The sequence below is a fragment of the Myxine glutinosa genome, chromosome 8, assembly GCF_964187855.1.
Source record: "Myxine glutinosa chromosome 8, kmMyxGlut1.1, whole genome shotgun sequence".
NCBI lineage: Eukaryota > Metazoa > Chordata > Myxini > Myxiniformes > Myxinidae > Myxine > Myxine glutinosa.
This window is the reverse complement of record NC_136268.1, coordinates 165,919,706-165,932,012: the sequence shown is the minus strand read 5'-3', so window position 1 is coordinate 165,932,012 and position 12,307 is coordinate 165,919,706. Positions and strand designations below refer to the sequence as shown.

The window sequence follows — 12,307 nt, the reverse complement described above, 5'->3', positions numbered from 1 at the left end:
GTGTGGTTGGCTAATGGAGCCCATTGCATGGCCGGCTGAGTTGTATAAGAACATTAGGGAAAAATCACAGGGAGGCAATACATACTGGGGATTATTAACCATAAGTCCTATAAATAATTAACACAAAACCACCCTCCTTATGGAGACATGCAAACACTTAACCTGAACATTTAGCTTGCTTATGTACATCGAGATGGCTTCTTCCTCTTCGCGAACATGGTCCATACTAAGACCTACACATTCTTAACTTTCCTAAGGTATTACATGCCTACCCCCACAAACGTAAGAGTATATATGTTTGCATATTTGTGACCAAAACGTCTTCTTAATTACGTCGTCTTCTTAATTACATACTGTTGGGATATACCTTTTGAACCTTTAGAATGCTGAGATGCCTCAGACCTTTGACGACCCTTTAAGTCCCCAAAGACCCTTAAAGAACCAGAGGACCTGAAAGACCCTGAAGATCCCGAAGACCTAAAAGACCCTGAAGACACAAAACACCCTGAATACCCAAAAGACCCCAAAGACCCAAAACACCCCGAAGACCCAAAATACCCTAAAGACCCAAAACACCCCGAAGATCCAAAAGACCATGAAGACCCAAATGGCCCGAAGACCAAAAAGACCCTGAAGACCCAAAATACCCTTAAATACACTGAAGACCCTGAAAGACCCAAAACACCCCAAAGACCCAAAACACCCCGAAGATCCAAAAGACCATGAAGACTCAAAAGACTGTAAAGACCCAAAATACGCTTAAAGGCACTGAAGACCCCGAAGACCCTTAAAGACCGATGAGACACTGAAGACCCAAAACACCCCGAAGGCCCAAAATACCCCCAAAGACCAAAACAACCAGAAGATCCAAAAGACCCAGGGGAACCAAAATACCCTGCAGACCCAAAAGACCCCGTAGACCCCAAAAAGCCCTTAAAGACCCTGAGGATCCAAAAGACCCCGAAGACCCAAAGGGCCTGAAGACCCAAAAGACCCTGAAGACCCAAAATACCCTTAAAGACACTGAAGACCCCAAAGACCCTTAAAGACAAAGTAGACCACGAATACCCAAAACACCCCGAAGACCCAAAAGACCCAAAAACACTCTGAAGATCCCAAAGACCCTTAAAGACTCTGAAGAACCAAAATACCCCAAATACCCTTAAAGAACCAAAGGAACCACGCATGGCTGGTGGACTTCCTCTCTAGTCGTAGTCAACGTGTGGCCCTGAATGGGTTTCTCTCATCTCCTCTAACTGTTCAGGCTGGAGTTCCCCCAAGGCAGTGTTCTGGGCCCTGTGCTTTTTCTGGTCTTCATCAATGATCTCTCTGACTCTCTTGAAAATCCTCTCTATCTCTTTGCTGATGACTCTACTCTACTGTTGCTCCATTCCTCATCCCTCATATCGGCAGTCTGCAGCCTCCTCACTCTCTGCAGACCTGGACAAAATCACAGACTGGGCAAACAAGTGGAACATGTCTTTCAATCCTGACAAATCTCACACTCTTACGATGTCTCTCCGAAAAGACCGACTGGACAACCCTCCCATCCACTTTCTGAATAATCCTCTCCAAGAAGTTCTATCACTCAAGCTTTTGGGTCTCACTATCTGCCATGATCTTTCCTGGGAAAACCACATTTCAAATCTGGCCTCCAAAGCCAGTCGCCGACTGGGCATCCTCCGTCGTGCGAAGTCCTTCCTTGGCACACCTGAGCTCCTCACCACATACAAGGCTTTCATCCACAGCTCAATGGAATACTGCTCTCCCCTCTGGGCTGGTGCTCCTGCCTCACACCTAGCTCATCTTCACGCTGTTGAAACCAAAGCGTTCAGAACCATTGGAATCTCCCGCGACGCAGCTAACTCCAAGGGCCTTTCACTCACTCACCGCAGGCAGGTTGGTGGTCTTTCCGTCTTCTACCGACTCCTCTCTGGCCTTGCCCCCCAGCTCTCTCTGGGCTCTGTCCCCCAAATATTCCTACAGGTCGCACAAGATCTGCCTGCAACCCTCTTATGGTTAAACTGCCAAAATCAAGACTCTCTGCTCACCTTCTTTCCTTCATTCCTCTTTTCTCCCGCCTCTGGAACAAACTCCCTCACTCTCTTCAATCCCACTCCACCCTCCAGGTCTTTAAAACAGCTGTTCACCACCATCTCTTATCTTCCCCCATCCAAAACCTTGATCTTTTCTACCCCCGCTAATTTCACCCCCAAATCCACTTTTGTGAAATACCAACTTCTGTCCTGGAAGTCCTTGGTGTCCTTGTGTTTTATACTTCTCCCACCCCCCCCCCCTTCCCACGCCTCCTCCCCCCAAAGCCCTCTCCCTCCCACACATCTCGCTGCTCTCAAATGTAATGTTTGTGTGCTTCCCCTTCTCTCCCCATCTTGTCTTCCGCTCCTCTTTTTATATATTTTGTTTGTCTGGTTGATTTGTTTGTGAAATAAATGTTAGCTCTTTCACGAGCCTCGATTCAGTATACAAACAAAAAAAAAACAAAAAAAAATAAAATAAATACCCGAAGACAAAAAATACCCCGAAGACCCAAAATACCCCAAAGACCCAAAATACGAAAAAGACCCCAAAAACTCTTAAAGATCCAAAAGACCCCGAAGACCCTTATATACCCCAAATACCAAAAATACCCCAAAGACCAAAAATACCCCAAAGACCCAGAAGACCCCAAAGACCCAAAATAAAGCAGCTGATATGAAAATGCCATTCACATACCAAGTCAATTGGATGAAAATTGAGGATTTTGTAAATTTGAAAAAGTTGTTTGTTGACCTTTTGGCCTATGTTGACCTTTTGGCCTATGTTGATCTACAAAATAATTGGTGGTTGAATTCAGTTAGCCGATATGTAAATGCAATTCAAATTGGAAGTCAATCAGATGAAAATTGAGGATTTTAGAAATTTGAAAGAAAGTGGTTGACCTTTGGCCTACCTTTTGTCCTCAAAAATATGTAGGATTTTGTCGCACCACGAACTCCGCCGTTTGGTGAAGTTTCATGAAGATCGGTTTAAAATTGTGATCTGTAGGCAAGTATAAGTGAGCGGAGAGACAAACACACAAACATAGACAAACCGGAGTGATCAACATACTTGCAAAAAAAACAAACAATTTTTCCAAGTTACAAACGGACTCGGATGCAATATTCTGGCTCTGGCGAGGGTAATAATGTTTCTAATTATGAAGGTTGAAGCATTTCCTTTTGGTGAATGTTGAAATAAGCATTGTGAATATTTAAAGGGAAGGACTCCATACACTATTACTCTGGAATGGTTAAACTATTACATGTCAACCCTTCGCAACTCCCTCCCCTTTCCCCAAAGCACCCTCCATATGCTGTTTCTGATTTTCTGTTGCTTGGACGTTTATTCCATGCCCTGTTCAAAAAGCCATCTGGACAATAACATAATCCGGCTACTGCGAAATCAATGCCTACCACGTTGCGGTGCATTTCACCTTTGATCAATGGCCAACACCACTCACCTGGGACCAAGCACCTGTCTTCCACAGGCCAACGCACGGCTTGCGATTGCAGCTCCGACGAGACTTGGGGACACGACCGGTGCAGCGCTTTTGGTTCAAGGACCGAGTGCTCGAGTCGACCGTCCTGTGTAAGCAGCGCACGCGTCGAGACTGCGTGCCATTGCCACCGCAATGCTTGTCGCAGGCCGACCATTTATCCGCGAACCATCTGCATGAATCGTACGAAGTAAAGGCACAAATCGTGATATCGCCATGTTCCTTCTGAAAATGATCGATTTCATCTCTGCAGGTATTTATGAAGAAATTAAATTCTGTTACATTACGTTCTTGCTCCTCAACCCTCATCATCATTCACCATCATATTTTACCCGGGACAGCAATGCTAATGAAGCAGTCACACGGCAAGGGATATCTGGGCCGGTTTGCCATTCCTTTTCCAGTCGTCGTCAGTGCAGGAATTAGGAATTTGCCGAGGATGACGGTGATAACTCACGAGCATCTCATCAAAAAACACACCGTGGGATATTTAACATCCAAGAGTTAACGCCAGCAGACGGATCCCCTTGGTTCCCACCATATGATGGTGGACCCTTTTGATGAGTTTCTTTCAGATGGTGGACCCTTCACACCGCGTGTGAAGCACCAAACCCATTATGTTACACCTGGTGGAGAATCAAAACCAGACTAGGCAGCTCAAAGGCAGGTGTGCTACTTCCACACCATGCTGTTGGGCATTCGACCCTCATCGATACAAATAGCAGTTTGCCATATCAAAGTGTGCTTTTAGTGCTCTTGGCAATCAGCTGGTATTCCACATTATACAGGATTTGCGAATTTTTGTAATAAAAGCCAGGTAGCAGATTAAACCAGGTATACGATGGATGTGATGCACCTCGGTTTGCTGCATTTGTGCTCATTGCAAGGTCGGTGGATTGCTTTGGGTTTCTTGCTCAAATCACAAAACCTGCGATGCACCATGCGTCCATCATTTTGTCTCCTACAGCCATACTTGGTGAACTGGATACCTGATAAGGTACATCAAGGGGAAAAGGTAGAGAGAGGTCGGATGTGGAAATGGTGATGGGAATAGGTTAATCACCAATGTGGTCAGTTTTTAAAGTTTAACTTTTACCTGTTTAAAATCCTTTTGATATAAAAAATACTTTTGTTAGGACCTTGCCACCTTGTTCCCATAAATGAGCCTTGAATTAACAAATAAAATGACAAGCAGGTAGGTACACGAGGCTGTAGGTGAGGTGGGAGGAGGGAAAATGGTTGAGGCACTGAAAGTTCTTTTGGTCTTCATGACCTTGTAGCGTACCTGCCTACTGTGCTGCTTGAGCATTAGCTTACCTTTCACCAAACCCAATATTCGATTGGGCCAGGAGGGAGTGGGGGTGGAAGAGACTGTGGGGGACTATACATTCATTATTATTATTACTGCCAAATTATATACTATTATTATTGGTGTTAATATTACTAGGATTAATTCATATATGCTTTGCTACAATGTTATCATTAGGATTCCGGTGAGATTCCCACTGGAAACCTGTTGTTCTTGTAAGGATTATTATTATTCTCACACATTTTGTGGAGACGATTCCGAGCAAACCGTTATAACTAGCTTTACGAAACTTTAACTCACTATACCCACCAATGTAACTTAGTGCATCATGAATTTTGTTTTTGCAATTTTGACTTACATTGGCTGCCAATGCCTATGACGTAATTATCTTTAAACATCTACTTCTCCAGAACCGCTGAATGGATCAACGCGAAATTCTACAAATATGATCGCCGAGCCATGGGGATAAGAGTTTGTGAAAAAAACGTCATCGGTCACGTGGTTTGGCAGCCATCTTTGATTAAAGGGAAAAAATTGAAAATCTATATCTCCAGAACCGCTTAACTGATCCAAACCAAAATTTACAGATATTACTACCCATGAGGAAAATTTATTTAAAATGATGTGATCAGTCATGTGGTATGGTGGCCATCTTGGATATGAGGAAAACCTTTAAACATCTTTTTCTCCAGAACTGCTGAACGGATTAATACGAAATGTCATGCATATGATCAACTCCCCCAGGACGAAAAATGTTTCTGAGCTATAACGTCATAAGCTATGTGGTATGGTGGTCATGTTGAATTTAAGGAAAAAATATTTGAAAATCCATATCTCCAGAACCACTCAACGGATCAATCCGAAACTTCATACATATAATTGACTACACATGAGGATTTTTTTTTTGCAAATTATGACATTAAAAGTCACATGGTATGGTGGCCAATTTGGATTTAAGGAAAAAAAATGGAAAATATATATCTCCAGAACCGCTCAACTGATCCAAACCACAATTTACAGATATGATCGTTTACTCATGAGAAAATTTTATTTTAAATGATGATGCCATCAGTCACGTGGTATGGTAGCCATCTTGAATTTAAGCAAAAAAATTAAATAAACCCTTCTCCTGAACCGCTCAATAGATCAATCCGATACATCGTATGTGTGATTAACTACCCATGGGAAAAAAGGATTCTTAACTATGACATCATTAGTCACATGGTATGGTGGCCATCATGGATTTAAGGAAAATATTTTTTGAAAATCCATATCTCCAGAATCATCCAACGGATCAATCCGAAACTTCATACGTATGATTGACTACACATGAGGATTTTTTGGCAAATTATGACATTAAAAGTCACATGGTATGGTGGCCATCATGGATTTAAGGGGAATTTTTTTTTGAAAATCCATATCTCCAAACCACTCAACGGATCAATCTTAAACTTCATATGTATGATTGACTACACATGGGGATTTTTTTTTGCAAACTATGACATCATCAGTCACATTGTACTGTGGCCATCTTGGATTTAAGGGGAAAAATTGAAAATCTATATCGTCAGAACCACTTAACCGATCGAAATAAAAATTTACAGATATATTCGAACACCCATGATGAAATCTATTGAAAATGATGCCATCATCGGTCACGTGGTTATGGTGGCCATTTTGCCAGGAAGCCTATCATCACTGCTCGCAGTTCTAGTCATTTTCGTTATTTATTTTGTAATTTGAATGCTATGCCATGGAAGGCCTATCAAGCTGCTTTATACACCTCAATATAGTGTGTGTTTAAAACATGAGAATTCTTCCAGAATATTTGTAGTTAATTATCCTAATCAACTCAGGAGATCACATTCCACATCAGAAAGTTCCTGTATAACTCCACAAAAAGGATGCCACACACACACACACATACATACACACACACACACACCATACAGACACACACACATGCATGCATGCACACATGCACGCACATACACATCCCATACATATAGAAAAAAGTGATTTTTCCACAGGAAAAAGTCGTTCGTAATGTTGAGTTTGTGAAATGGAATCACATGATAAAGGTTGACCCAAAAGTTATGGCTAAGCCCCAGAAGATTCTCGAAATTAGATCAACCAAAGGGGAACACAACCACATGATACAGTGCAACCACCCTGCGGATTTTGAGAGCTGAAAATGGCCAGGTACCAACACCGTCCTGCACAATAATGATGAAACACTTCCTGTATGTACAATGCATCTGATTACAACTATTGGGGATGCCTGTTTACGGTGGTTGTATCCCCCACCCCAAATGCAAGACGGGGGCCAAATCTCCTCCATTCTGCCCCGCGGCCCAGATACGTCAGGGCAGGTCATGGTCAGAGAGCCGATCGGTCCCCATGGACCGGCAATTTCCCTCTTATCTCAGCTGTCTCGTCTCTTCTTTCTTCTTCTTCTTCTTTTTTTCCTCTATATCTCTCTCTCTCTCTCTCTCTCTCTCTCTAGGCGGGGGTACACCATCCTGCAGTACACCAAGCGGTAGCAAACATGGTGGTGGTGTATGGAACTAGTTTTGATCGGTGATATAACTATATTTGATACTGGTATAAGGTAGCAGTGGAAATGTGATACATGTAACTTTCAACGGTTCATCCCCATGAAAAAAAGTTGAATGCATTTGCATCAACTAATGATGTAACAAATCCACATCCATCCTGAAGAGAGGACAACAAAAGTAAAATGAGAGAAGAGAGCAAGGTGAGTAGTGGAGTGATGGGAGATTTGGTAGAGAAAGGAAACACATTTTGTGGAATACATGGGGAAGGGAAGGGAAGGGAAGGGAAGGGAAGGAAATTAAGAAACGTGTATGAGATACATAAGATTATTTTTCACAATTCCACACACCAGAGGGATGGTTATGCCAAATCAATATTAATGCCCAACAACTAATCTTGGGAAGGTCTCCACTCCATCGCAAGTCAATTTTCTAATGAGGGGAAGGAATTTGGAATTTATCCAGGGCATATAACGGAATAGTCCAGCCTTTTAAAAAGGCAATATGAGATCCGTATTATTCATGAGGAAACAGCAGCAAACAGGATAGAAACCCGGATTAATATCCCGAATGATGTAGTACATGCTCAATACCTCGATTGTGAAAAACCAGAGTAATCATTTCAAACCGGGCTGGGAATCAAACCCAGACACGAGAGTTCAAAAGTGAGTATGCTACTTCTGAGCTATACTATCTTCTAATATAATTCTGCAGGAGATGAACTTAAATGTTTTGTACAAAACAGCCGACCACCTACCTCCACCACATCGTCTTGAGCACTTAGCCCAGCTCTTGAGCGCCCACTTGTGGCTCTCGGAGACAGTTTGCAATACACTGTTTTGAACATCATGGTCGTTGTTTTCAAGAAGTGGGAGAAGGTCTTCATGGATAATGTATTTGTAGCTCAAAGTCACTTTTGTCTCATAAGCCCGAGAATTTATCTGTGGCAAGAACAAGGCAGCTTATGTATTATATTAGTGCCACAATAAGACAATGCAAAAATGCATTATGTGTGTGTGTGTGTATATATATACATATATCATACAATGCCTATAGAAAGTCTACACCCCCTTTCAAAATTTTCAACTTTTGATGCCTTATAGCCTGGAATTAAAATGCATTCAATCAGACTTTTTCCACATTTATTTACACATCATAACCCACAACTTCCAAGTGAAAACCAAATTCTACAAATTTCAGAAAATTAATTAAAAACAAGTACAGAACATTTTCCCACATATATCAATTTAATTATTTAATCCTGTTCATTCATCGAATTGCTTCACTACGCCCCCAGTGGTGTTTATAATAGAGGACATGGATTTGTCCCCCATTGGAGGAAGACCCTCTCGTGTTCAGGCCATTGGTGATCCTACGGTTGGCAGCGAGTGCCCCGGAAGCATTGACGGAAAGAGAGTGGCAATTCTTTGTGTCGGAAAATTGCATGCTTGGTCACTGTCGACCAGATAGCCGGTACACTGTCAAAAGATTTCTTATTGTTGTTTTGTGGTCTATCGAAGCAGTGGTTAATTTAGTTATTCACATTTTGCAATTTTCAAGTTTGGCCTTGTTCAGTAGTAGGTGGTCAATTGTTCCATAACAACCTCTCTTACATCCCTTTTGTTCTGCCACTAAACCTCCATGCTGTGTTAGATGATGGTACATCATTTCTGTGATGATTCCTATCAGCAGTTTGGTTGTGGTTGGTAGACATGTTATTGGCCGGTATTTGTGGGGAAGTTGGGTTACCTCCGATATTTGGTATGAGAAAGGTGTTCCCTTCTATGAACCACTCATCCACTGCCTTTTCCTCTTGGATCAGTTCGATAAATGTCCTGGCATGGTGATTGTGAAGAGCATCAAGTTGTTTTCGCCAGAAATTTGGAATTCCATCTCAGCCTGGGCTTTTGAAGTTTGGCATTTTTTGAAGTTGTTTTTTTGAGTTTCTCTTCATCATTAATCAATGTTTAATCAATTAATTAATCATCATTAATTAATCAAAATCAATCAATTTCCTCGAGTTGTTGCTTCTTCTTTTCCAAGTTTGGGATCCACTCCGCTTTCTTGTTATGTTCTTTTCGATCTTCTAAAATTCCTTTCCAGAATTTTTCCAGTTTTTCTTTTTCAGGGGGAGTTGACACATTCTGCTTTTGTTTCCCCAATTCATGGTAAAATCTCTTTGTGTTACTTTCAAGCATGTGGTTTTGTTTATTCTGTTGTTTCGTTCTTCATAGTTTTTTTAAATCTTCCTTGCTATCATTTCTATTTTGAGTTTGTTTTTTATTTTTTGTATTCTCTATTTTAGTTTTGGGTGTCTGTTTCCTTTCCTGAACTGTTGTATTTGTCCTACTTCTTTCTGCAGTTGCTCTCTTTGCGTCTCCAATCTCTGTCTCCAAGGTGGAATTTGGTTTTTATTTGTAAGGCCTGCTTTTTTTCTTCTTCTGGTGTTGTTTGCCCGTTACTTTTTCTTGAATAAGTAGTGCCTCTGCGTAACAGACGACATTGATTTCCTTCAAGGTGGATGATTTTGAAATCATTTTTCCAACTAAATGGTTGGTTCACCTCACTAAGATTTTTGTCCATTTATTGTTTTCTAGGTGATAAAGTTTTGGTCTTTCTCTGAAGTTTATCAATTTCATCTCTTCTATTTTGTTGGCTAACTATTCTTCCAGTCAATGCTGCTCTTCATCATCTTCACCATCCTCCTCTCCTTCATTCTGCTGCTCTCCCTTGTCTTTCTGCCCATCAGCATCTGCCTTTTCCATTCTTTCCCCCTTCGTTTGTGCCTGAGTCACCTGGTCTTTGTCTCTGAACAGGTATTGCCCCTCTTTCAGGAGGATACTGTCATTCTTTCCTCTTGCCACACTCTTTCTTTATCGCCTTTGGTCCGGCTCTATGTCGGGTATGGTCCTCCATCCTGTTGCACAGCCAAAACTTCCTCTCATGCCATCTCAGCCAAATTCCTGCCATCTCTGTCTTTACCTTCAGGTGAGCACTTAGCTACCCCCCACTCTAATCTCTCTTGCCACTTGTTGCCTTGCCCTAGATGTAATTTCTTGTATTCTGTATTTATCTAGATATATTTTAATTGTTGAAAAGACCTTCTCAAATTTATCAAGGGGGACTGTTTCCACCCGAGCAGCCAGTTTCATTTTTTTCAGGTGGTTCCTGAACCGTTCACCATTACCTTTACTCCCCCCTGCCTCATGTATGGAATACAACTTGCATTGGAGGATTATCTCGTTCACCTCAACACTCCAGGTTTCTGTTTGTAGTTTTCTCCTTTGGAGTATTGTCTTTGATGGTGGTGAGACAGTTATCACCTTCTCAGCTTCTTGCTTTTGTGCATAATCAATAATCATGTCTTCATAATTCATTCATAATCATTCATGTCATAATCATGTGTGTATGTGTGTGTGTGTGTGTGTGTGTGTGTGTGTGTGTGTGTGTGTGTGTGTGTGTGTGTGTGTGTGTGAGTGAGTGTGTGTATGTGTGTGTGTGAGTGTATGTGTGTGTGTATGATTGAATTGTGAGGAACAGAAATGAAAAAAACGAGATGCGTGTGTGTGTGTGTGTGTGTGTGTGTGTGTGTGTGTGTGTGTGTGTGTGTGTGTGTGTGTGTGTGTGTGTGTGTGTGTGTGGATAGTGTGCGTGTGTGTATAGTGCGTGTGTGTGGATAGTGTGTGTGTATAGTGTGTACAGTGTATGTATTGTGTGTGTGTGTGTGTGTGTGTGTGTGGATAGTATGCGTGTGTGTGTATAGTGCGTGTGTGTGGATAGTGTGTCTATGTATGTATAGTGCGTGTGTGTGGATAGTGTGTGTGGATAGTGTGTGTGTATAGTGTGTACAGTGTGTGTATTGTGTGTGTGTTGTTGGTTGTTATCTCCAAATGAGGGTTTCAGAAGGTGGAACGGAGCCCTCCCAGATCTCGATGTATCCACCTTTGTGCGTGTGAGCGTGTGTGAGCTTGAACGTGTGTGTGAACCTGCCTGTCCATGCAAATGTTCAGTGTCACTTTCAATATTTATTTCCGTTTTAACCCCCTCTGCCCTCCCCATTTCTTGTGGACGTGATCCTGTAGAGTGTAAAAGGTAGATCAAAACCCCTGTTAATGGTGGGTTTCATATACAGCTGCTCATCTCGTCAGTTTTAAGCTGTCTGATTAGCAGATAATTTGATTGACTTGAAAGACTAATGAGAGGGAAAATGCAAAATAAACAAAAAATATATTTCAAAACATTAAGTGCATTCTGCAGTGTCCTTCCAAGTTGATGAAACTTAGTGTCCTTGAAGTTTTTTTGGAATAAAAACAAGGTCATATATGTGGAACAGTACAATGTTGTAAGGAAGATTGCAAAACCCAAGCAGCAAAGCAAAATGTGGATACATTTATCGGACGGAAAAATTGATCGGATGCAGGGTTTTCAGGCATCTTGCTCATTCATGGTGAGGCATGAGGTACAAACCAGAATTGAGATGGGGTTGTGCAGAGGCCCTGTGGTACTAAGGCTTTCACGCTCTTCCTCCATGACAAATTTCCAGTGCATATTTGAATCCAGAAATGTTCGTGTGTGAGCATCTTCACTCCGCCCGCTCTGCAGAAGTTGTCTTGTATGCAGATCTCTCATAGCTGTTCACACAAACATAAGCAAAGTTTTTGGCAACAAAAATGCAATGAAGATATCTAAAGAATCAGTGCAATGCAAGGTAGATATTTCATCTTGCATTGGTGGGGTAAGAACAACATAAACCAACCTAAAACATAACCTGCAAATGGTAAGCCAAGCAATAAAAACTGACAAGAGTGGCAAGACCTCAACAGTGAGGAATCTGGAATTTCACTCAAGTAGACTGGCATAGCCTTCAAGCAGCCATCAAACTTCTAGTCTGGTCTCCCATCTCTACTG

At 41.8% G+C, this 12,307-nt stretch overlaps 1 protein-coding gene across 1 annotated transcript in view; it reads right to left on the bottom strand.

Moving 5' to 3' along the window:
• Positions 1-12,307, bottom strand: part of LOC137433067 (A disintegrin and metalloproteinase with thrombospondin motifs 3) — a 388,598-nt gene that overhangs the window by 90,563 nt on the left and 285,728 nt on the right. Inside the window, exons 17-20 of the mRNA XM_068125510.2 lie at positions 11,867-12,030; positions 8,157-8,340; positions 4,392-4,524; positions 3,500-3,707 (exon numbers count right to left, since the gene is read on the bottom strand). Coding sequence (XP_067981611.2) covers positions 3,500-3,707; positions 4,392-4,524; positions 8,157-8,340; positions 11,867-12,030 — 689 coding nt within the window. The remainder of the gene's footprint in view (positions 1-3,499; positions 3,708-4,391; positions 4,525-8,156; positions 8,341-11,866; positions 12,031-12,307) is intronic.